The sequence below is a fragment of the Spea bombifrons genome, chromosome 7 (assembly GCF_027358695.1).
Source record: "Spea bombifrons isolate aSpeBom1 chromosome 7, aSpeBom1.2.pri, whole genome shotgun sequence".
In the NCBI taxonomy this organism is placed as follows: domain Eukaryota; kingdom Metazoa; phylum Chordata; class Amphibia; order Anura; family Pelobatidae; genus Spea; species Spea bombifrons.
The window spans coordinates 37,498,394-37,526,168 of NC_071093.1; the positions used below are offsets into that span (position 1 = coordinate 37,498,394).

Sequence of the window (27,775 nt, forward strand, 5' to 3'; positions counted from 1 at the left end):
GATTATCAACACCTTTTCAATAAGATATATCTCCAAAACTTTTCTCAATTTCTATCCTTCAAGGTGAAACTTTTAGTGGCTTTCCATTTTTATCGTATTGATAAACAAACATTTTAATACAATGAGAATTGGCAGGGGAGATCCAGGGGCTACTAGTTATAGAAAAGTTGTAGTTTGTGTAAAACTGGACTGGTTGTTTCTGGCACTTAAAAAAAGCCTTCAGTGTTCCAGCTGCCATTGTACGGAATCTCTTACTTATAAAACAATACAGGAAGAAATTAATTGCTGTGTTTAGCAAAGCTAACATGTTAGCGACATCTGTAACAATATGCACTAACCAGCTGTTATCTATGGGAGATACATACAGATGGTAGAGTATCATAATTATTCTTGGTGCCCAAAGAATGGCAAAAATAGATGTGATTGTAAACAAAATGGCTGTCGTTTTTCCGGTGGAGTATCCTCTTAATCGAAAACTACTTTTCCTTTGGAGCTTGTATACAATGATTGAGTTTAGAATGAAGAAAATGGAGCATGGTACCAAGTAGACAGTGAAGCAATGGATCCAGATGAGTATATGATGGACCGATGTACTTGTGTAATCCTCAATCCAAATATTTGGCCACCAATAGTATGGGATACTAGTCACAAAACAGGTAATATAAACACTAACAATGACTTTCCTTGTGCGGGCTGGAAATGATACAGTATGATATGTAAGAGGGTGGCAAACTGCTATGTATCTATCGATTGTCAAAGGGACAGTAATCCAAATGGATGTATGAATGGAAGAAAACTCCAGGACTTCGATCACTTTGTTTAGGACTTGAGGCATCTGCTTGTTTAGGATAAAGTCCTCCAAGAGAAAATCAACAAACACGATGAAGAAAAGGACCATGATGTCTGCCGCAGCCAAAGCCAGTAGGTAGTTATAAGAAGATTTCTGCCTGCGGGCCACAAGCTGCGATAAGATGATTACTGTCAGGATGTTAGCTGTGAAGACACAAATATCAAATATTAGAATTGCGAGACTGACATATCAACAAAATTCACATATTCCATTCACACACAAGGGATCTTGTGAAGTAATTGAGTTAAGATAATGATTACCCAACATGTAACCTGAGAGATTTTACATACTTATATTTTGTGGAGAGATCCTGATCTGTATGTTGCTCAATTTTGACACTGTATGATATTCCTGTTTCTCTAAATTAGACATTGAATGGCAATTAAAACAAACTGAGAGGTTCATAACACAATCACCTTAATGTTTATTTTGTCGGAAGATACCTTGTTCCTTAAAAAAAAAAAAAAAAAAAAAAGTGAAAAATTGAATAAACCATGGTAAGTGTCCTAATAATAATGGTTACCAGGGCATGACCAGTGGCTGCCAATTAAATTATCTTTCTACATGTGAATGTGTTAGGTAGTTCTTTTTATAGGGCTGTATTTCGAAGAGTTTCAGGCTCTACTTATAAATGCCAACAATTAAATTATGTGCTGCTGCATGAAATGCTGGCACAATCTGAAACAGTTTTGTTGAGTTCAATTGAATTGCTCTCAATGATATAATTGGTTAACAAAATAAGCGCTCACTTGGTTCTAATATTGTTTAAGAAGTTATGGACATAAATGGGAAATCTCCGAGTATGGCCCACAGAATTCCAGGAGAAGCTCCGGTTCTCCGGTCAACACTCGAATCATACGGCTTCCGGTAGCGGGCTATTGACATGCCCCGCTCCCTGCCGATTTCCCATTTAAATGGAGGTAGTATGGTAAGGTGTGTGGGACTCAAATGACATGCCACAGCTCTGCCCCCTATTGTTCACTGACTGCAGGGGTAACAAGCAGGGTAAGCAAAATGGTTGCAGGGGGCAATATCTCATACGAGCATTGGCTTTAGTTAAATTGTATTTACATTCAATGTAAGCAGCCTACCGTAACAATATTATCTTAATACATGTGTGTTTTTAGCATCCACTGTAAAGAGGAACACAAACATTCATCATGGTAATAGTCAAGAACCAACATGGCAATAACAAGCTAAGCGCTTTAGCAATTCTGAAATCAAACATAAATGGCTTAGTAGTGAAATCTAAGGGAAATCATGAAGCCCTAGATAGCCGACCTGTCTCACAGCTAATACATGTGCACGGATACAATGAGTTGAACTAATTGTCCAATTCCTCTAATCAAGTTTTTCTTTTCCCCTTTTATATGAATTCCTCAAATAGTCTGTCTGCTTTGTTCCAAATCTAATATATATATATATATATATATATATAACAGGGTAAAGACAACATAAGTAATGATTGGTATCTCTATTCCCTTTGGTAAAACACAAAGCTGTGAGCGGAGATAGTAAATGATTGTCGTGAAGACTTGTTTTAAATAGCGCTACACCTGTTAATGCCAGATCTTCCGATAACACACTTACTTCGTTTCATTCAGTTAGTTCCTCTGATTTTTCGACAAAAGTAAGAATACTTCTGCTGTTGACTACAGCTATTGTCAAAATTACATTTTTTAAAGATGGTTTAAAAACGTTGGTTTTCACTTATGTTTACACATTAAAATATCATTTTTAATTTAACACCAAAATAATAATGTATTAGTCACACCTTTACACATAGAAAAGGTAATTTTTGTGATTTGTTAATATTGAGGGGCTGAAGGTTGCCACTACATCTGTGGTTGGCACATGGTGTCCAAACACTCAACATGCATTTCTTTAGAAGACTCTATATGTAAGGAAATGTTTATATCCTCACGATTTCTCTGTAAAGTTTTTATGAGTGACGAAGCAGAATAGCGAAGTAAAATAAGATGTAATAGCACGATGATACATCCCACTTAACAGAGCGCATTAAAACTGTGAGGGGGGAAATAAAAATATTCCATACAATTATAGCATTAGATCTGCCAATTATTTTAGTTATGTTTCGGTAATACAAAAAATATATATTATAATCGTAAAGGTAGATTGCTACCCCATCCAATTTTCAAGCAATTTGACAAACCTGATAAATGGTTCACATTTGCCTTTTTACAATAAATCCAGAACAAAACAAATTAAATCATGCAAATTTATGACTTAACTTTTCATGAATTAATCTGTCTAAGACATTATGTGAAAGTCACTAAAATTAAATATTAAGCCAACAACATTATCCAAACTCAGCTGTGGTAATTATTTTTTTTCTATAATATGACAGGTTCATAATTTAAAAAAAAAAAAAAAAACTATAAAAAAATAAAAGAAACAAAAACTATATTTTAGCTCATAAAGCAGTATTGATTGTGTAGCCTTTCCCTAAAGTTGTTGACTTTGATCTTGACAATGAATGCAAATTTACTAGATTAGAATGTCAGTTGAGCAGAGCAGAAAAATGAAATGTATTGCTCCTTTTATTTGCACCGGCTCCTGTTTTATTTATTTATTTATTTAATGCCTACTTTGAATAAATATTCCCGTTTTCTCTTCCAAGACTGTATTTGCATTAATGCTTACACTAGTTTATGGCTCATCTGTGGCTGTTATTGCTCCCAGAAAGATTAATACAGCTCCTGATTTTCCCGGACAAGCATAAAGGCATTGTTCATATATGGGAAAGATTATACTACAAGTAGACGTGATATTAACCCCTTAAGGACAATGGGCGGTTCCTAAACCCATTGTAAACAATGCATTTTGAGCCCGTACATGTACGGGCTTTGTCATTAAGGGGTTAATACAAAAGATATGTGAAGGGCAAAAACAGAATTTATCATACATTGCTCATTAAAGGGCGACTGTCGCCGTCACAGCTTTTAGCATCATTGTATGCACCTGTTAAAACTGCCTGTAGCTTGTGATTTTTGTAGGCGAATGAATGTAGTTACTTTGGAAACTCAGATTCCTTTCTCACCATGACAGAGGTGCCCATAAAACGGTTCATTCTTCATAATCTGACATTGTTGGTGAATTTGTTAAAATTTTATAATTTTTCCATAAAAAGCTTAGATGTTGTCTATCTTAAATATTTACACATCTTTTTGCCTTGTTTTCCAAAATTATTTTGTTCTAGTCTGTTATTATCGTAAATGTATCAAATTTCTTCATACACCAATATATTTCTGTGCTTCTCTCCCAGAATTGAAATAATGTTTTTAGAAATTGGATTATTTCGAAATATGTGTAGCCATTTGACCAGTGGACTCATGAAAGAACTGTAGGGAATGTAACAAATCGAATAAAACAAATTATCCTAGAAAAAGCATTAGACTTAAACTGAGAAAGATATTAAGAAAAAAAACTTTCGGATGTATGCTAAATGATGAAAACCTTTTTTATATGTAAATTGGGTAAATATTTGATGCGATAAAGAAAACAGCTTATGTTCTAAATAATTTATTTTGTTTACTACATCGAGGTTACTAGAGCATCTGGAACAAATGAAACATAAGATGCATAACAATTATTTTTAGAATTAAATAGTGAGTAGCAAGTTAGTAGGCAGGATAAACAAAACGGGGAAGAAATACATTTCTGTTCTATGGTGCATAGGATGTAATATATTCTAGGACAAGGAACATCTAGGCACAGGGACTACTGGTCACTCTCCAGTGGCTGTGGTTTCCTAAAGAGTGGGTGATGTCAGGATGCCCGCATTGGGGCAGATACGATGAGGAGTGTATGGGTTTGAGGACTTGGCCACCATCCCCCCTTACAAGCAGGACCATCTTGCCCACCTTAGCGTCCATACATTCTAACATGGCCACGTGGCGGCTGCAATGAATGCATTGATTTTACAGCCCCTGGGAGATAGCAGGCCAGTGGGGCTGTGCTTGAAAATAGGGACTCTTCCGTGAAAACCAGGCTGTTAGGAGGTATGTGTATGTAGGAGCAAGCAGGAAATCATAAATCCTCCTATGGTGCTCCTAAAAATTCGCACTCCGGACACATGGTTTTACCTCTGTCAGTGCATATTAAATTGGTACAGTAGTTAGAACAGGGCAGATGATGATTAGAGAGCCCTGTAGCCAACATTCATAGAAAGAAGAGATCATAATGTTTCAAAAAGCTTAACTGCTATGGAAAGAAGGGGGAGGTGAGAGCAAGCAGATGGGAGGGAGGGAGTGAGAATGAAGGTGGGGGAGAAAGGGAGGGGAAAGAAGGATGGTAAGAGAGAGAGAGAGAGAGAGCAGGAGGGGGAAGAGAGAAGGGCATGTCAATTAAATACATAATATAAAAGGGGCATTACGTTTTAAGGAACGATATACAATATGCCCCTGTGTATAAATCATTTATCAGACATCCCAGTTTTGTAGGTAATGCTACAGCAAAAATGTACAACTGTATAAAGAAATGGGAATGCAACAACAAAGATGTATTAGTCAAACTGGGAAATACTTTACAAAAGATATGTGTCATTTACTCAAGATCAATATACAAATAGGCTATATATCACAATTACAGGAAAACAGGTCCCATCATCAACAAAGGAGCTTCTTTTTTACAGTAAAGTCATTCACAGTATGTATTCAAAATGAATAGTGGATGTGTGCTGCATACCTTCAAGAAGGCCATGTAAATCGTCCAAGATCTGCCAGATAAAATAACATCAAAGACCTTACATGCATTACTTAGAATAATGTAGCCACTGTGTTGGTAAGCAGACCATACTCACGAACAGAAAAACATGAAATGGTGAGAGAGAGAAGAAAAATGTGTTTTTATAATGAAACATGATTTTATTCTGTGCCTGCTTTTTTGTGATTTCACAAGCATTGAAAGTTACTTTTCCTGCTTTTCTATAAGGAAATGTGCTTCAATATGATATTTAAAAAAATGGAAGTAGCCATATGGGAGCTGAAAGCCTCTACTGATGTTAGAGCTCCATGGACAGTCGTGGTAGATCAGAGGATCTCCCCAACTGGCCCATGATCTCCACTTTGGACAATTTGGACTTTAGAAAATCGGGACTGTTGGGGGAGGTATGCCTAGGGGACCAATGCAGCTTTTCTCCTGTGTTGGTAAGCACGTTCATATGGGTTAGGGGTAACTGAAAATATTACATTCCGAGTAGAACCAGCCTGGGCATAGGCTTCCAACAGTACGAGGTCCTGCAGGAATATTTTTTAAAAAATGCGGTGACACAGGACACATACACAGTCAGAAACAAGCCGTGTTTAATGAAAGGAACATTTCAAGAAAAATGGTACAATAAATTAAGTCAGAATAGTTGGGTACTAGGTTTAGGAGACACAAGACTCACAGATGACCATACCCGGGAACTCTCCAGGAAAAGCGCCGGTTCTCCAGGGTAACACCCGAATCATCAGGGTTGCAGGAGAAGCGTCTTCACACACACTTTCCCCTTTTAAATGGTGGTGATTCCCGGTATGTCAGTGGGACCGCTCACCGGCATCACTGGGCAGTCCCGACCATGTCCCGCAAGGGTAGGCTCCGGGTAGCTGCCGCTGGAGCCCAAAAGTTCCCAGGTAGTCAGATGACACTAACTCAACTTAGTTATCCAGGGTCTTGTATAGCAGAAATAGGGTAAACTAGGAAAGCATCTTGAAAAATTGGGGTAAAGGACACATTCATATTCATCATAATAATTATATAGGCTTTTCTAATTTCTATACAGCTGATGACTTACTGTTGTGCATCTTTATCTCCCAGCCAAGAAATATTTTCCTAAGGACTGTCCTTAGTGCCATTTGGTTAGCTGTCAACATTAGTGAGTTGCCAGAATAGTCTCTTTGTAATGGACTCTTAAAGGGTTAAGATTTGAACAGTCTGAGGGTCAGCCCTTTTAGAAAATTTTCAGGTACGGCAATCACTATAGCAACCAATGTAATGTTATTACTGATTTCTCCTTGGCAACCACTTTGCACCAGAATCGCACTTTGGATATAACCCCCTTCGTTCTAAAGCAGAGCGTTTGATTCCGTTATTAATTGTCTCATTTAGGACTGGATATAAATTGTCTTCTAGTTACCCAGATTAATTAATTGCAAAAAAATTCTTTAGAAAATGCCATGCGCTCCAACAATACCATACAATACCTGTATCTCATTACAGCACTTGATAAATAGCCCCCAGGGCCTGTTGAATTAGGAGGCCTTAAAGAAATGTCAAACACACTAATTAAGTTCCTTTTTGTCAAAAAGATGAGCATGTTACAGGTTTTCACGGGGTCGTGTATTATCCTGTTATCTATTTTCTGAAAGCCGAGTTGACACAAGTCTGTTTTTGTATTCTTCTAGTTATTATTGGCCTTGCATTATTTAATTGAGGGATCTATTTTATTAATACACTCTGTTGTGTATAAAATGTGTAGACATGCGCACGTTTTCCCCAACAGCACACGGAAACTCATGAAACAACCTTTAATCATCTTTAAACTAGTTTAGAATTTGAAATACATATTAGTTGCATAGGCAGCACGTTCCAAATCAGGACAACTGTGTTGAGGGGTTTGGCGTGAGTTGGGAGGGACAACAGAGAAGTGAACCGGAGCATGTTCCCCCAACGCTTTCCAAAATCAGGACTGTACTGCAATAACTGGGACTGTTGGGAGGTATGCACTTGTATATTAAATGCACTTTTTTATGTTTGGCTTTGAGTCCTGCACTAGTCGCAAAACATGTTCTTTATCAATATATTAAAAGGCAAGCAACAGGGAAAGTTCAAGACCCCTGCATTAATAAATCAATAATTTCTCATCTTATTTTTTAAATTCATTTTCAGTTATTGTGTCCATTTTGGATTAGTGTACCCTGACTGCTCACTACCTCTTCTCCAAAAAGTGGACTGGAGACCAGCCCCATGATACAGCAGACCTTCTCCCTCCATAGTCTTTTTCATCTCATGTACTGGAAGGGATTTTACATCCCAGTGCGCCAGAGAGACTGGGAGAAACATATGCAGCATGGAGTGTGGGAATACCAGGGAACTCGCCAACCGCTTCTCCGGGTCACTAAGGCGAAACTCGGGTCGCGGGAGCAGGGTTGGCACAGAGATAGCTGTCTTACTGTCTTCAAGCTGAATGAAGGAGCTTAGAATACTGCCTTCTTTCCTGAGATTTAAAACAGTTTCCCTGGAAGTGACATTTTACTATGTTAAGCTGGTGCATTATCTGCTTATTTAACCTTGCTGAGTTTTGGGGGGGATCTTGTCTCTAAGTACAAAAGCTGGTAATATTTCTCATAATGACTTTAATGTGCCATTCTAAGTACATCACGGACTTATGCAGACCTCATACTGTAAAAAGTACTTACGGAGGACAACAGAAGATGATTACGTTACTTGGTGAACAAAGGGGAACATTTACTAAACCTCGCATTTGGGAAAAAATCAAACAAAATCATAACATAAAACAGCAGTTTACTTTTTAAAGCAAATAAATCGTAATAATGTATACTTATTTTTGTAGGAGGCAAATTATTTCTCTAACACTAGTAACTAGATCAACCAATTTGTCTATCTGCAACTTAACTATTTGGGCACCAGAGGGGTAAGTATGGCTGTGGTTTTATCTGGCTACTCTGTGAAAACTAATTTTAAGAATTCCTTCATAAGAAATTGATTTACTTGTGTGTAAACAAAGAAATCCAATACACGTTAAATAGTTTTTACCATTATGAGAAAATAACGTTTCCTTCACTAGGGACGTTCCAGGGACGTTTTTCCTTAGCGCTCCTCTTTTGCTCCTTATGGGAAGGTGCAAGGAGATGCAGGGCTGGCCATCATTAGATTTGAGTGGGGGCAGAGAGTAGGCAGGGCCAAATAGGTAAAAGAATACATCTTCATACTTGGAAACTCTATGGGTTTGACCTGGAGTCTCCGGGTGAAGTCCTGCTTCCCAGATGTCCCAGTCAATTTATTCTTTCTCCTGGCATGGGAACGATTTGTGGTCACACCCACACTCTGCCCGTGTTCTGTCTACTTCCCACATGCTGTCCTTGCTCCCTGCCCAGTTCCCTCCCACTAAATGGATGCTATGTGTAACTAGCTCCGCCCACACACAACACCACTCTCTAAAAGGGGGAGCACTCTGGTTTGCCTACCAGGAAAGTTGCATTTTGTGTTTACATTAACATTAGTTGGGTGATCTGGAACATTTAAATGTGACAAAGAAGAGACCAGGGGCAAAAAAACCTTTTCATAGCGCTATATATATATATAATGTAATGAGTTTTCTCTTCCATTCTGTATTAGTGACACTTGATGGATTACAGTCAATGCACAGATGCGAGGAGGTGCTTTATAACTGAAACACATTGTTGTTGACTTGCGAAACCTCCAGAGGGTAATTAAACTGCAAGATGGGCCGAATCATGCCCCCCCCCGAAGCGTTTGTTTAGAATAAGATGACCTTCTTACAGCTAGTTAGAATTGCCTTTCCTTGGCTTGTAAAAACTCAGTTAGTCAACGTAAGCAGAAAATAGAATACAGATAGAATATAGTCATATAGAAAGATTAAAAATTAGAAAGCAAATCGATTGTAAACAAATAGAAACTAACCAATAAGAAATGTATTGCTCAAAACTTATCAAGTAATACTGAAGCATCATTCTTAGAGGTGACAACGAGTTACACATCCCAAATGTCCCATTTTCTGGTCACTGTCCCATTGTTCTGCTGTGTAGATCAGACCTAACTCACAGCTTCACCGTGGCCTGCTTGTGATGTAGTAAAGCTGTGCCGCCACATATGACATCATATCCCAGTGTCTGGCTTCACTACCTCTTGAGGTGAAAGGTACATGCCCCTACCTGCCTGCCTGTAGCCCCAACAAAAAAAAATCCATAAACAACTGATCCCATCCTAAAACTAAAAGTACACCAGTTTTATTGTATAGGTACAGTGTGCCATGTTAATTCTCCGAGTAAATATGAGACATACAAAGCTGATAGTAGCAGAGAATTTGGGAAATATGTCTTGACAACTGCTAAAGCTGTCTTGCTGTACCATGAAAATCCACTACATGATGGATATTAATATCCAAACTGAAATCCTCAATATTCACACTGTGACTTCAAAAATAAGTTAAAAGATAAAGAACTAAAAAGAAAACAACCCACGCTATTGTTACAAAAATAATTATGCAATAGGAAACTATTTTATTTTATCGGTACAAATATAGAAACACCTTTGCTCTATAGTAAGTCAATGCCACCCCAAAGGGATATCTTACCGTCATGTGGGTACAAGGTAGGTCTCCCAGAACCATCACACAACATTCTTCTGTTTTGTAAACATGTATTATTTATTATTTACACAACAAAACGTTTTTTGAAATGGCTATTTCTCTATTAATTTAGTAGGCTATTTATTTATTTTCCATATATATTTAACCCCTTAAGGACAATGGGCGGTCCCTAAACCCATAGAAAACAATGCATTTTGAGCCCATACATTTAGGGGCTTTGTCATTAAGGGGTTAAAACTGTATACTAATGGTAGGGTTATGTAAAGCATGTATAAGAGTAATTAACTAGATGGAAAAGGTGTGTTCTTGTAAATGGTTATGTAATGGACATGATTTCACTCTCCAGGTTTTATGATTCAAAATTTTTTTTTTTTGGTGTATGTAATAAATTCCCCCAGTTTGATTTCATTTTATTTGCTGGTCCATAATGGTGGAGGAGAGACAGGTATTTACCAACAGGAGTACAATGCCTTTTACAGGAATGATGGTTTCTACAATGTGCTATAAAATCTTATTCCAACGGTAAGTTAAAGTGCGATGATAAATATCTCTTTTCAAAACAGCTTTTTTTATGGCTAGAATCATGAGTGGGTTGTAATCCATTTAGCTTGTCAGTATCTAATTCAGACAGTAAGTATTCAGTACTGCAGATAATCAATTGAAAAGCTTATTGATCCATTCCATAACACACTTAATCAGTTTAGTTCCACTTGAGTGAACATAATGTATATCTGCGTTCACAATTTCAATTTGACATCCTCTATTATACACTATGAGGACTATTTACTAAAATGAGACTGGTTGCCCGAAATGCATGTTTGAATGCATGTACTCACATTTTTGTACTAAAGTCAAACTCGCACATTTTGTAATGTCTACTCGGACTTGAACATCTAGTCACTCTCAACTCACATACAGGAGTATAATGAAGCAGATTCCATCCAACTGATCTCCTGTATATAAGTATACAGGAGATCAGTTGGATGGAATCTGCTTCATTAACCTGCAAGTTGCAAATGTTTAAAAGCTTAATCTGTATTTTGCTTTCAAATGATATAACTAACAAAAACTAACACACTTTCATATTCTTTATTAGGTTGCATCAACAAGTTGCTTGCTGATCACTGTGTGATCAGTGCAGAGGAGATCAGAAGGAGAGAGTGAGAAACAATGTTTCTCTCTCCTCACAAAAGTAGAAAAAAAGTTATTTTTCTAATGAGATGTAAATAAAAATGAGAAATCAAATAATTAAAAAATAAACAACACAATGTACTCACCTAAAGGGATCTCTACCTATCTATATTGCACCAACAGTCCAAAAAAATAAATATTTAAATTCCATTCCATCACCCTAGCATTACATGCAAAAGGTATAACTGTTCAGTACCCCATAAATGCCAGCCCCTATAAGCCTCTATGTGAGCTATGAATGTGGTCTTCTAGAACATAAAAATATGTATGTGGGTTATGTCTTATCAGGGGATGTTATTTTTTGCGTGTTACTACAGCTTCAAATAAAAGCCTTATTTTTCTGAAAAAAAGTGATCAAACTTTAAACCGTCAAGTGCCCCTTATTTGTCACTTTGCTTATTATCTGTCCACTTAAGAGTTAGTGACAGCTTTTAGCCTTTAGGGTTTCTGTCCATCTATTTCTTCTTTTGATGCAGTAGGGAGAGATTTTGAACTGTGTAATTAATATCACATCATTCATTATATCAGTATTCCAGCAGGTTTGTCTTGAGCAGAATTTGAAACATAATGCGGTATGATGGATACAAATGTTATCTTAAACCAGTCTACAACCTTGAACATGCAGCTTGGGATCCACCACTAATATAATGCATTTTTCTTTTTTAATCTTTGAAGATTTAAGACCTGCAAAATACTCACCCTTAATGCTACATTGTCATGATTTTCCAGGATAAAATATTCCGTATAGGAACTCTTATCTGTCCTCAATAGTGTATATGCACATACATTTGTATATGTATCCCTTATTTCACCTTTTTTTCAGTGGTTTTTGCCTTATGTTTTATAAACAAAATCCCATTAATTACACGAGATTTTTCCTTGGAGTATTTGGACATTGGACGGTCCAATTTAAAAGATGACACAGGAATGTTCAGAATGTGGCAAACGGGGAAAAAAAAGTCTCAACTCAGCTAAAGCCATTTGCCCCAAGCTAAGTATAAGTAGATTTACTTACTAGCAAGACTGGGACAAAAATCCATGAGTAGAATATGTTGGAAATTTCCCTATACTCTAAAGTTTTCTGTAAGATCACTTTAAATTGTACAGCGCTGCAGAATATGATGACGCTATAAAAATCAATAAATAATAATAAAATTAAGAGCCGCTGACTGAGGAGCACTTCCATTAAACGCATGCAATATAAAGTAAGAACCTATACGCGACTGCAATCTTTTTATTCTTGCTTTTATAAAACAGGGTCAATATTTTGTCTATAAATTAAACACTATGTGTTTTCTCTTTTTTTTCTCTCTCCATTATTTTCAGGAAATATGGTTAATGCATCCTGTGCAAGGACGTATCTATACTGGCATAGTGAAAAGAAGAGGACAGTGAGAAGGTCACTCAGAGCTATAGAACTGGATAAAATCGACGGTCATGCTCAATTTCGTGGAGCAAAACAGCAATGAAGGTCCATTATATAATAAATTCAATCACGGTTACTGACTGAGCCATAACTGAAACATTAAAACTTCTTCCTTCTAAGCACCTGGACTGTTTTTCAAATGGTGCGAATGATAGAAAGGAGGAACATCACACCAAATATATTTAGGTAACAGTTTCCGACCACAAACAGGTCAAACTATAATAAATATGAGTGAGGAAGGCAAAGATCAGGTAGAACATTGCTGAATGACAGAGAGCATAATTAAGAGGTCTAAAGACAAGTGTACACCAACATATATAAATTCAGATGTAGTGCTCCTACAGAGCCTTCACGTTATCTGATAACAAATTTCATGGCACATAAATAATATACAAAACTACTTTCGAATCTGTTAGGAGAAAGGGATCGCTACAATATAAATGAATGTTATTCGTTGGCTGAGATATTTTCTTACACGTTTCTGTGCTTGAGATGCCTAAATTGATCACAAAGTCCATAACAATTATCCAGTCAAAGAGTTTGTCTTCTCCTAAACCATTCAGTTAACTGCATATATTGTGTCTTGGGCTTATTACTCTTTAAAACAAAATGTCTAATATTTGTTATTTTTTTCAGGAGGCCAGAAGAAGCCCTTGAAGGATACCTTGACGTATGCTGTCTATGGACCATAGTGGCAGCCTTGCAGAGGACAATGAGGGCTGCATATAAGGTACAAAGAACAGAGATACTACTGATGATGGTTTTCTGGGCTCCTACCTTGCTTGCACTCTCCTCTTTTTACATAAGCAGATGATTGAATAAATGAATTTACTTTGTAGAAACCATTCAGTTTCACAAGAACATGAGAACCTAGCAGGAGCAACTTTCCAAAAGTTCCCTTGTTGCCAACGATTAGCCTACATACTGCCAGACACCTTATGATTCCTATCTCAGACCTTAACGCTCAGAAGGTTACTTCTACCTTTGTTTTTTATGTGCCCTTCATAAGGACACATGTCTACAGTCTCTATATATTGCAGCCAATTGTGTGTGAAAATCTTTGAAGCCTTGTGAATTTAGCAACTCATTAATCAAGATAGAATGCAAGATTCGTAATAAAGAAATCACCTTCCATCTGTATTAAGTTTTAACCGGGTCAGCGGTTTGGTATAGGCAGTACTCACTATAAATAATAGTACACATATTTTATTAAATCTCTGTATTAAAGAATTTGATCACCTAAGTTTTGATCACCTTGCCCTTGACTTCTTCTGGAGCTGAGAATAGATGTGTCATTGAATACGTTAACATATTTAAATGTTAACCATTGAAGGATTTTCTAAATGCCTATTGCTTTACAAACACAATTTTGCAAAATGTTCTTAGTCAAAGATATCCGGTCATATGCAGAAGGCATAGTTTCAGCATGTGTCCAGTAGCACTCCCGTGACATCAATGAAAACTGAGCTCAGGGGTTGCATCGGCACCCAATGGCATGTTTATCACTGTTTAGATGTGCTTGGCTGTGATTAAGCTCCTTTTGACTAGAATGTGAATGCTGCTGAGCATGTCGAAGAAGTCTAGAGAGAACAGTAGAACAGCTGGGAGAAGAGTTAAATGGCACAAGTCTCATTTGTTGTGTAAATAATTTTTTATTATGGTTTTATAAAGATGTACACTTAAGGATATAACATACAAATCCACAGCCTAGACACAATGTGCATGAGCATGTAAAGCCCTCATTGCTGCTAACTGTATACCTTCACATTGATTTCCCAGGCTTGCTCTCCCAGTGTGTCATATCCCTCGAGTGAGAGGGTAGGGGTGAAGACGTCCTCGAAATAACCACAGAGACTCAGTCCCAGCACCCAGGTAAACTGTGTGAGCCCTGGAGTCCCAGCTATTCCCATATTCCACCTTCAGCAAGGTTTTAAACTCCCCAGACCCAGAGAAATCCAGCCAACCAAACCAGGTGGAGGTGTATAAGGGAATTTGACCAGAGGAAGACTTGATAAAATCTCCCGATCTCCTCCAGATTTCCAATAGTTAGGAATTAAACGTTTTGCGGCGTTCAGTAAGTGCCTAGTCAAGGAGGGTTTGTACACATCTTCTGGGGATGTATGGTAGGTATGAACTGACTGGTCCTCCACATATCTAGCACTCCAGATCGGATTTGAATCATCAACCTGCCCCGCCGTGTATCTCTGTTTCCTACCTGCTACTGGTAAGCATCCTGGTTTTGTCTCCCCTGCTTTAGTTTTGGTATTGTACTTCTTAGTTTAGTGCTAGTATAAGGACTTGCGTAATGTGAAGTGGTGGCAAGGTTAACAAAACCTTCGCATGTTTTGCATTAGAGTTGGGTTCTGGAGCTCGCCTGAATGTTTCTTTATACTCATATTATATATATGCTTGCCTGTATGCCAGTCCTTTACTCCTGTATGCATTCTAGATCTGACTATGCACTTGTATGATGAGACAGGCCTGAACATAGATTCTGCAAGAATGGCTCACATTTATGTTTGTTTTTCTAGTGATGTCTAATACTGTGCACCCCTCTGCATATTATACTCCCTCTCACAACACCAGACCCCCTGTGGGGAAGGACAATGGGTTAGTAAGGGAGAAAGTGGAACTAAACAATGGAATGGCTTACATTTGACCTTTAAATATATATATATATATATATATATATATATAAAATCATCTAATTTCAGGAAAATTCTATGAAGTGGTGGTCACTCCTCGCTGAGCTTTTTAACTACCAGATGACTAAAATGAGAGCATTTAGTCTTAGTGAACATTGCAGATATGAGTCATGTCTCAGTATTCTGGAGCTAAATTAAAAGAAATTGCCGCTCATTTTCAGACCCTGAATGCAGTTGGTAGGACTCGAATATTGTTTGGGCTTTGTTCTCTTAAACGCATCTTTTCGTTTGGGAACACTGTGTATTTTGTACCAATCGTCACAGTCGGCTATACATGGGACAGTTCATATTACAAAAAGCTGAAGAATATGACAAAGAAAAATAAAGTGTATCTAAAGAGGTGTCACCTCAGGCTGAATACACAGTTTGACAAAATGTACCCATTATATAAGAATACTGTTCTAAAGGGAACATTAAACCCCTATGAAATAGGATATGCGAGACAGGTGTGCTTCACAGTTAAAGATCTTTTGAGCTGCATCATAAAACAGTTTATTTTAATTGGATTAAAATATGCTAACAATTACATAGAGAGTTTTCCCATTTATGAATTACACAATATACAGATGGACGCTACGCTTCTACATACATCCAGATTTATGTAAAAAAAAAAAAAAAATTCCGACGTCTGCAAACAATGTACGGAATGTGCGGAACAAACTGGTAACTAGACTTGTTCGGTCCATTGATTTTTAAGGACAACAAATTTAATTTCCCTAATTTTGGTTCAGACAAAATTCGAAGGGCTTTTTCAAGGAGGATTGGGGAGAGGCAGTCCCTGCATTAGGTGATGTGGCCCTTTTTTGCATAAGTACTCCAAGAGACCAGAATATTGCAGACGGATTCACGGAGAAAGAGGAGGGTTTTGCACTGAAGAGTTGTGGAACGATCCACTTATGTATGTTGGTAAATTTCTGTATATCCATTTTAGAGTTTGCTCATTTAGAACATTTTTCACAGTTGAATTAATACTTGTGGCAAAAATGTTTGATATGGTCTAGAATTTGATATAGCTGGCACCTGTAAAACAATGGGTTGTTACCCTGTATGGAGCTGCAAGATGCCCATCACATGATCACGCCAGAGCTTTCATAAGTGACGGAAAAAAGTCTGAAGAACACTTATCTAGAGTTTAGGGCAGAGTGTTATCCAATATTAATTTAGCTTTTTAAGGACAATATTTGTCTTTTAGAAGGGTATGATACCATTGAAAAATGATATTCAATGTGTTATATCTAAAACGAACACTTTCCATGTAGCTGAAGAAATGGGGGTCGTTTATGTCCTCCTTTTGACTATAGGACATCATAGAGTCATCATCTTACATGAAGAAAATTACTCAAAACCAGACAATCCCAGGCACTTCATATTGGAAAATATACATACTTGGGAGATTCCCAGTGTGGGATACCCAACGTTCTCCCTCCTCTGTAGCTTGGTGAAAGGACAGGGCTAGCTGCGCATAAAGCCTTTCATGGGTGGGGAGTGCAAGGGAAATAGTTATGGAACAGGCATGTCTCCCCAGCCCGAAAAAATAATTTACCGACCCAGGAAAGCAGGACTTTACAAAGAGACTCCAGGTCATAACTCTGAGAGTTCCCAGGTACAATAAAAAATATAGTAATCAATACATAACTACAGTGTTATGAAGATATTTCCTAAATACTTTTTCAAGTTTCAAAATGCATGTTCTGCTATCACTGTCAGTTTCTCAAAATGTCAAAGGGTTCAACTTTTCATTTTTAAGCAGGAGAGCAATTTCTTACCGCTTTCCTGTTATCTACAGCTACATTTGATGCTTACAGCGTATATCACAGATTGCCAAGCAAACTTGTCATAACTCTGATAAGAGGGTTTTTTGGACTGATAAGAAATATTGGAATTTTCTTCATCACAGTTTTTCATATTCTTTAGCAATACTTGTTTTATGATATAGCAAAGTTCCACGAAAAAAAAATTCTGTTTTATGTTAGGGTGTCAGGGAAGAGAATGACTGATAGAACAAAGACAGGAACATAGAAAACAGAGATGGGATGAGAACGAGACTGGAACATGAGAGACGGGTAAAGATTGGAAAAGACTAATGGAACAAAGATAGAAAAAGGTAAAATAGAATGGAGGAGCAGTTTTAACTACGAAGCAAAATTCAATGCAACCCCCCCTTTTATTAAAGGATATAAAATATTGTCAGTAACTGATTTTGACCCATTTGAAAATACGATCATCAAAGAATCATCTAGAACACAGTGTTCTTTGCAGAGTCCTAATGTATATTTGGTATATTATAGATCATTTCAAACTATTCCTTGGACCAGATGTTTCTATACCACTGTAGGAGGATAAACTCAATAAAACAGTTCTTATTGTGAATTTATGCAGTTCTTATTAAAGTACTCAGCCTTCTTTCAGATCAGATTGTTCTAATTCTCTATGTATTGAAAGCCTGTGCCGGGGTGCCTGATATTAGGGCTTCTTGTTTATCCTTTTCCAACAATCTCTGCATGATTATACGTTGGTGACTCAGTTCTCCTCCATCACACTTTCAGCCTTAAAACAGAGTTTACTTTTATCCTAAGTGACAGAGGAGAGAGCATTGGACTCGTTGACTCTGAGTGGGTTAAACACATTACATTAAAGCACCGTATGCATTAATATATTACGAAACACACAACCGAATACAGAAATGGAAATTAGAATTGGGATCCCCAGGAACTCTGTGAATCAGATGGAAGCCAGGAATTACACCCAGCTCTGTAAGGAATGGGGAGTAGATTAATTAAGTAGGTAAGTAATAATTAGTTTATGCTAAGAAACCCCTTCCCTAAAAATGATTAGTCACGTCCAGTTCCCAAACCTCATATAATAGCGATCCTCCAGAAAAAAAAAGTATTAGAAACCTTGGCCTCATAAAAACCAGGAGGGAATTTTTTATGTGCAATGTGCGTTATGGGAAACTCGATTTTAATTGCATCATTTATGTACGCCTTTTTTTTTTTTTAATTAGAAGCACTGTGCTTGTGTTAGATAAATTAAATTGTAGGGTGTGCGTTCATACAGTAGGACAAATGTCTCTAATGTCCAAATATGACAGTGGCACATTATAATGACATCACAAACATCTGGAACTCACAGGTTCAAGGTACATGTGATACATACATGAAATTGCTTGTTACGTTGTTATTATCGATCGCCAGCATCAGTAACAAAAATATATTCCGGGCAAAGAAAGCTGCATTCCCTAAATTGGCTAACTTTATGGATTTTTTGGGTGTTCTTTTTTCCAGAGTGAGGAAAAAACACACACCATATATTTTGTACAGATGTTTTCTTATTTCAGACTTTATTATTTATTACTAACTTTAACCCCTAAGCTAACAGAGCAACGGCTTCTATTGTAAAGTTGTTTTTAACATTTAATTCTATTTTTACCAAGCATTCCCCATTACTTTTGAAGAGTGTTTAGACTAAAATGCAAGGTTAGCATAATCGCCACAGTATAATGTTACCATAGGAACCAAAACGTTGGCTGTGGATGGAGACGGATTTTAATACAGACAGAATATTTCACCTGTATATATCCGGGGGGCGTCACAAAGTATAAAATAATTATTTCTAAAAGTCAGATATGTAAGGGTACGTGAGACGGGCAAATTACCATCCTGGTATTCCTAATTAATCCCCACAGTGAAATAACAGTGATAATAATGTAATGCTTAACGGGGATCTGCCATGCTTCCCAAACCCTGCACAAATAAACCTACGTAATGTGTTTACAAATTAAAATAAGTGATATATATGCACTGCACTAAAACCATACATAGAACTATGTTGGACTGTGGTTCTTCTCGTATTTCACCTGCCTCACTGGTAGACATGTCTCTGTATAATGTCATTTGTGTTCTGCAAGAAACAGAAGTGCTGTTTTTGGTTAATCCTCTGAATAGCAGGAAATCTTAGGAAGAAAGTATACATTTTACAATATATTAGTTCCTTGTCCATTCTCTGGTCACTCCTAGGCCTAGACGTTCTACTTCGTTTGGCTCATCTTTTAGATTGTAACCTGCTTTCCAGGCTCCAACGCAAGCAATTTCATTAGTGATATGTTTTTTTATCTACATGGCCTATGTGTATTTCTAGTTTACGCATGGCGTCTCAAAGTTTACGTAACTTTCTCTATGTTGGGCAAATAAAAGGTATCAAATTAATCTAAAGTCTCAATTTTCTCTTGGGCTTATGCTGCGATATCAATTTTTGTTATCATACACTCGTAAAATACCTTTCTTATTTCTTAAATGAATCAGATTGTCTCTATGTATCTGTATTTAATCCATAATTTGCCTTTAAGGCTATTAATAATGTATGTCTGCTCTACAACACAAGCACCCTGTGCGGCTCGAACTCTTAGCAGCTTCTTCAAAGACTAAATGAATAATACAATAATGAAAGGTCTGAATGCCAGAGCATCAAATCCATCGTTTTTCATTTTTCTATAAGAAAATGCCTTTCTTTTTCCAAAACTAGAATTATTTTAATAGACTTTCTAGGGCTAATACTTAAAGGGTCGAGGACACATTTTACTAATGGGATAACATTAATTTTTCTCTTACACGTCACCATATATTCATTTCTGCCCATCAGGTGATCTCAAGATAATGGAGAGGAACCACCTAATGAACCATAGCAGTTCATCTATAAATACTATTTCCAGGCAGAGGTAGAAGTAAAACAAAAATAAAAAGTTTTAAAAAAAATGGATCCATGGTTCTGATTAGTCTTATAATATTTTGTAGCTACAGATTAGGTCCCTTATCTAGAAAATGCCAACAAAAAAATGGTCTGAAAATATTTGTGTGTTTTTTTTAAATTCTGAATAAATTCTTTAATCAAGCATTAGTTGATTAATACACTGAAAAAGATCCAGGATCAAATAAAATATTCATGTATTTCCATCTAAAATGTTTTGTATTGTCCTTTTTGTAGGAAAACCTTTTGAAAATGAGATAAAAAAAATGCGTATCTGAATTAATGAGCGTCTAGAACGGTATTTCATTTTCATATAAGATCAATCGATTTACACCACAGATGTAGAACAATAATTTTGAAAAAAAATCCACGTTATCTACACGTTTGTAGAGATGTTGTTAACGCAGTGGGTAGATATTTTATATGCTCCACAGATTTGCTCTAGATTTGTTAGGTTCACCAGAGTAGGTTTTGATTTGAGACCTCGACACTGAAGGTTAATTCGTTTACCCTAAACCATGGTAGAGCCAAGTTTCTCATACGACCTCATCACCACCTTAAATTGTCTGCTCTTGTGTGACAAAAGAGCCTTAGGTCATTGTTATACACGTGTAACTCTGGGCCACATTATCCCATTTTCAATTCTGAAAATAGAACAACCTGACTAAGAACACCACCGAGTTTTTGTCAGCTACTGCATGTATTAAAATAGAAATCCATGAGTAAACTAAAGGAAACACAGCACATCTGAATAAGGTTGGAATCTTCACAATAACCCTTTATAGAACAGAAAACATAAAAAAAACCTTTCTACTACATACCCCAGCATGAAGCACTTCACTATTGAAAGTGCCTCTCTGACTGTGACATCATTTGTGAGCAAGGGATGTGCAATAACCTAAAATGCAAACCATTCTGTGCGCAGTTTTAGGGTAGAACCTTTTTATTATATGTGTTTGCAAATTATTGTTTTGTTTTTTGGATGTAATTCAGAATAATAGGTTATGGAATGGCTGGGACTATTCATGCATTCTTTTTTTGCTTTTATTATGGCCATAAATGTTTGCTTTATTGATGTTAAACCACTCTGCTCTCGACATCCCTTCCATGCTTTAGACTGCTGCGGATGTATCTAGAGGTGCCCTTCTGCCTACTGGATTACTAAGGTCAGGACCACTGCACGGGTCACCGACAACATAGAAATGTAGGACGTTCATTTTACAAACTCAAAAAGACTTAATGACGTCTTTTAGCTTGAGATGTTTAGAATTGAATTTTCTTTGGCCTTGCTTGAAATGAGTGTTGATGCCCTTTTGGTGAATCTTAATAAAAATAGAAATATTTGTATCAAAATCTGAGGTCTCTAAAAACATTATGTAACTATTATTTCTGCTACTGTAATGCATTATGTTAAAGAAAATTACAGCTCCCGGGAGCTCAGTATTTCAGTTACTGTTGTTGGCGCCTCATAGAGTTTCTGCAATCCACAAAACATCTCCCTTCTCCTGTCTCTATGTTTAAAATGTGTATGTGCTTTCAACATTAGAATTTAGTGGGGAATTCCTGGCTCCACGTAGACTTATATAAGAGGGAAGGCTGAAAACCAAGTATTTTGTTTGTTTCAAGTGTCATCATAATGCGGAGATTTATCCAAGGTCTCACACCTGTCTTCATCTGCAGGTTAGAAAGGGTTTGCAGTTGGCAGAATATTGTCAGAAGTAGACACCCTTCTCTTATTTGTGTTCCTATCAATGGGGCAAGGAAGCAATTGACCTTGGGCTGTCCTGACTTTGGGCAACTACAGAAGCTTCAGACTGTCAGGCTGTGAATGGGTAGAAGGTGGATGTTGGAAGAGTGGTGTGTGGTTATACAGCGTTGTAATATCACTTAGTGGTTTATACCTTGGAGCTGCCCCATGCAAATTCCCTGGTACACTTTGGAGATTTATACCTAGTGGTCATGTTCAGTAACTGCTCAGAAGAAATATCCTAGTACAGGGGTAGGCAACCTTCAGCACTCCAGATGTTGTGAACTACATTGCCCTTGATGCTTTGCCAGCATTATGACTGTAAGAGCATTATGGGAGATGTAGTCCACAACATCAGGAGAGCCGAAGATTTCCTACCCCTATCCTAGTACATTCATTTGGGTTCCACTTTAGTCTTCAACAACCAAGACAATTTTCAGACTATTTTAACATTTCTATCTTTATCTTTCGCTCTCTAACAGACACACACTCTCTGACTCACTCACTTTCACACTCACTCTGTCTCTATATGTTGTTGCATTTTAGGGGCCTCTACAAGGTACACGTTCCTCCTTAGTGTAATTTAGGGGCCTATAAAAAAGAGATGTATAGCTCCTATATGCTATAAAATAAACATTTAATATGTTGTCACAAACAATTGGATGTTGGTGTGGCCAAATGGGGTGCATTGTGACCACAATAGATAATTTAAAACTAAAACTGTGTGGGGCTAATATTTAGCAACACCTTCACTGAAATTTTGAAATTTTAATGCTCCCACCTCAACTCTCAACGAAGAATCTCACCTACTGGATTAATGTTGTGTTATACATTCACTTGAGCTGACAGTTATCATTTACATCTCTGTTTTGGATTTTTGGGTTTGATTGGCCACTTGAAAATGTTAGATTACCTCTTATCTGTTAGTTTCTAATTCATTTTATGTTAAACTTGTCATTAAGAGATAAGGAGCAAGGATTAGCTTTTACTATCAACCTAGATTAACAGCCTTTGGTTTAGAAACTGTAGGTGATTATTGGTGATCCATCAATATTTCTGTCACACTGGGCTGATCAATAAAGTTCCTCTGTAACCCATTCATTGGGTTGGGGGGTTTCTCTGTGGATTTAGCATCATGTTACAGAAAATAGATTGCTATCCTTACCAATGGACTAACAATATATACACAAACATAACCCTTCTTATAGTATCGACCCCTTTTTGTAAGACACAAGAGCAAGTAGTATCCAGCGTGACGTGACATAGACACGAAGCTCCACTGGCCAGCAGTGCCAAGAGGTGAGACTAAGGCAATGCCTGGGCTGAGATTAATATGATGTCACAGTGGGTTTAATGTATAAAAGGTGATTCCGGTACAAAGTTTAAAAAGTGGCCTTAAAAACCAAGTAATCAATGAGACTGGTTATAAGATGACTCCATTAGTTGCCATAGTGATAACACCACTTTTTCAAATGTACCCCAGATTCACTATATAACTTGCAGTTGGCTAGATTCCATTGCACTGATAAATCTATCACGTGGAAATGAAGAGCTATCGTACCACAGGCTGCGATGGAAAAGTAGTATAAAAACTGAAGCATAGGCTCAGTTTCATTAACTGAAAAAAAAGTTTAACTATGAAGGTTGCTATTTAATTACATGTGATAGATTTATCTCTGACATTGAATCCAGCTCAATATCCCTGCATAGCATTAGCTTCAGAGAGTTGGAAGTGTTGCCAAATGCAGGCATTTTACACACACTTTGACACTTTGTCTTACTTATTACATTGGAAACCCCTTTTTCAGCACATTTACTGTGATATTTCAAATCTAATGCTACATTTTCTGTTCTGCGACCATGCTAGAAACGTCTCTAAAGTGTTATGGATGATAACAGTCCAAATAACTAAGCAGAAATCAACTGACAATGTGAGTTTGTTTTACCCTTGAAGACATAACATAAAGGTCCATATTAAAAAAATATTATTTTAGGATTTTATCTGGTGCAACACTTTGCATATACTACTTATAGCTGCCCCACTCACAGAACAGGGGTATATTGGAAGGTATGCATGAAAAGTTTTTGTGCAAAGTTTTTGAAATGGTCTTATCACCAAAACAACCAACTGGATGGTTCACCAGAGTACGTTTTGATTTGAGGCCTCGACACTGAAGGTTCATTTGTTTACCCTAAACCATGGTAGAGCCAAGTTTCTCAATTTGTATTCATAAGCCCCTCTGAGTTTCATAATACCCATGTCACAGAGCATCCGATGGAACTACAACCCTATCACTTGATGGAGGGTGTCTAGCAAAGGGAACCCAACATTTGGTAGGTATTTATGGCCAGTCTTGCCCGTGTCCATTAGATGTCTCACCTATGCCTTAAGCACAATGACAATGTCTCTTTTATGACGGGGTTGCATAATTATGGGGAAACAGCTTCTTGATCCAAGGAGAGATCTGACTGCCATTCTGGGGTCAAAAAGGAATTTTTGTGTGCAAAATTGGAAGGAGCCAGAACTGTGTTTTTTTGCCTTCTTTTGGACCAACAGCAAGAAAAGAACAGATATGGGAAAGGCTGACCTTGATGGACGCGTGTCTTTTTTCAGCTTATGTAACTATGTAGAATAATGTATCCACCAAGTTGCAGGAGATTGTGGAGAGTCCATTTATTTAGTAAGGGTTAAATAAGGTAATGGTTTTAAAATGTTTAAAGTTATCTTGAATGCTAACACCAGAGCTATGTTTTGGGCACAGGTAGAGCAAAAACAGACTTATTAATAGTGCCTCCTACTGCATGATTCACTAATATTTATCTAAATATCAAAGCTGAATACATTTTCTCGACCCATCCTCGCTAGATTGTGGGTTTTAACAGCAGGGCCCTCCATTAATTGCTTATTAGATAAACCAGTGCCGAATCACGGTTAGATTTTCCTTCAGATATATTTTGATGCTTAGCCACTAAACTGACAACTATGCTCTCAATTCTGTGTGCCAATGTGAAAAAAATTATTTTAATGACTTGTGGCTGGCAAACGCAGCATTCGCCCTATGGGGACCAGATTCCTTGGCTAGCCTGGGAGGTTCCTTCAACTTTCAATTTGTACCCACTGTGTTAAACATAACTGCTGAATTATGCTCTTTGCTGCCAAGTTCCCCTAACCTGAATACACATTCTGAGAAGGTTTAATTTGGCTTAATGAAACTACTTTAATTTATGTTAGGCAGATAGCAAGTACTATAAAGGCGTCAGAAATGAGCCTTACAGACTGAAAATTAAGCAGCTGGTCATTAGCAGATACACCCCAAACAGATTTAAATAAATGAAACATAAATAAAAAAAAACAAATGCATAGATAGCAGATACCGGGCACAACATTTTCAGCTTCCCCATGGCCTCCTCGCTGAGCGCCTAGTGGTGCTCTTTGGGTTAGATGGGTAGACGATGGGCAGCCGCTGCTTTTCCCGACCTCTGGTCCTGTTCCTCTCCAGCCCTACAAAGACCATTCTTGCGGGTCTCCTTTTTTCACTGCTTTACATTAAAATCGGACCCAAAAGGCAGGTGTCTTGTGGGCCTTTATGGACTTCTTGGACCACCGCTCCATGGACTACTGCTATTAGTTCTAAAGGTCTCTGCAGCTTATTCAGACGTCCACTGGATGTATGGATATCAGGACTAATGTGACCACACAACTTAACATTACACCGTCAAGTAAGTCATTGCAACTGTAGACCTCGAGGAAGGTAACATTTTCTAGATTCTTTTCAAACAGCTTCAACTGCATCACGACTTTAACAAAGGCAACGTTGGAAAAGACCACAGTCTGGTGACAAATGTGAAGACATTCATGCTGAGTTGCCAATATCTTAATACAATATTTGTGTATCTTGTACGTTCACTTTATGTAGTGGCCACTATCATGTTTCCTGGCCATTCCTAGTAACATGCAACTTAATGAAAATCAGAAAGAACCAACAAAATTATTAAATATTTTGTATTCAAGCGGAGGAACCTATACCGACAGGGGATTACCCAATGTGACCTGAGATGGCTTTGGGTTGTGTCTTTTTTCTATTTCCCATTACTTGGGGTTTTTTCAGCTAAATCTCTCATGTTCTAATCGTATTATTAACTCCATCTTTTAGGCACAGGCAAACTTCAACATCTGTGCGTGAAAATAATCAATGTGCAGTCGCATTGGAGCTTGTATTGGCAAGCATGATATCTTTGGATTGCAGATGAGATTGCTTCAATTACGGCTATAGAGGATCTCCACAAAACATATCAAGGTTGTGTGTATTCCATTTTCATCTACATAATCTTTTCAAAGAGCACGGAGGCAGAAAATTGAAGAGAGCAAAATGCCTGGAAGTGTTATTTTTTTAATCTTACTCGATGGCTAGTGGAAACATCACTTTAGACCAATAACAATTTTAAAATACTGTTTTATACCGCTGGGTCAAAATAACCTTTCGAGGAGCCCTGATTTTTCTTCTGTCACCCAAGACGCCCACTTCTATTTCCAATAAAATACAGAACGCCAATCAAACTATTCTCCAAAGGGATTAAAACATTTTTCAACTGGTTTAGCTGTCACGCAAACCATATAGATCCCCTGACATTTTTTTCACGGCTAGAACTCTATTTCTATTGCATCGAAACTTCATTGCATATTAAAGTGAATATATTTCCAAATCACACTGTACGGCGAGAAATGAAAAATGTGGATTCTGAACTTGGTATATATATTAAAAATCCTTATTTAGAGCTATTGGGTTTATATTTCAAAATAATTAAAGGATCTTATGTTACTTATAACCTTAAAAATATATTAAAAAAATGGTTACAATACCCAGTTTCCTTTTTTATTTACTAGAAAACCTTCTTTACTTAATCTTGAACTTGAGTTAAATAAAGGTGTTTAAAAATGATATATACATGCATTTAACTGTCAACGTTTTTTGCTGCTGATATAGGTTTATGCGCTTTGATGGCACTGACTGTCATCTATTTAAAGGGAAAGTGTGTAAATATTATTTTAGAAAATACACTTACCTGGTAAGCCTAAACAAAGCAAGAGGCTGTAATATATAACTGGAACATATCCCAAGCCACAGCCATACTTGTGAGAAAGAAGGGAACTGTTGTATATGTGATTGTGCTCCATTTACTTGGGTTTTCTGTGCTGCTGGAATCTGTCTCTTCAAAGCATAAGTGGAAGAAAAAAGGTTGTGGTCCCACTCTTCATAAAGATGTGTATCCAGCAAGCTGCTTTGTCCTTCAGAGCATCCCTGCATCTCAGGACTCCCTCCACCTGCTGCTCAGAGGAATAATTAAGAGAAAGTGCAGCCCTGCCACTGCTTGCTGCATGCCTTACTCACTGGAGGGAAGAGCTGAGCTGTCCTTAAAGAAGACCAGTTCATCAACCTTCAGTGTGGATGAATGAGCAGTTGCAGGCAGTGGATGAGAGCAGAGCACTGGTGAGGGGAGAGGGAATGGTGCATGTGCTGTACAGAGGAGTGCAGGGGAAGCTACCTCCTCTGCATCACTTTACAAAAAGAAGGTGACAGTGGATTACCCAGCCAGTCCCCTCCCCCTGTGCAAGAGACATCATTTCTGTCATTATTATTATTATTAGAGAGGGCTAGCTAGTCTATATTATAATGCTAATTCTTTACCATCATAATAAGAAATCTAACATCTACACACACACATGTATAGAGAGCTGCTCACAAACCAGTTAATATAT

The 27,775-nt window shown here is 37.4% G+C and overlaps 1 protein-coding gene across 1 annotated transcript; it reads right to left on the reverse strand.

Annotated features, from left to right (window-relative positions):
• Positions 1-8: 8 nt before the first annotated feature.
• GPR139 (G protein-coupled receptor 139) lies at positions 9-27,466 on the reverse strand. Its single transcript, XM_053471341.1, has 2 exons — positions 27,082-27,466; positions 9-993 (listed from the first exon to the last, which is right to left on the reverse strand). Exons 1-2 carry the CDS (start codon positions 27,191-27,193, stop codon positions 59-61), a joined length of 1,047 nt encoding a protein of 348 aa, XP_053327316.1. The 5' UTR covers positions 27,194-27,466; the 3' UTR covers positions 9-58.
• Between the last annotated feature and the right edge of the window lie 309 nt (positions 27,467-27,775).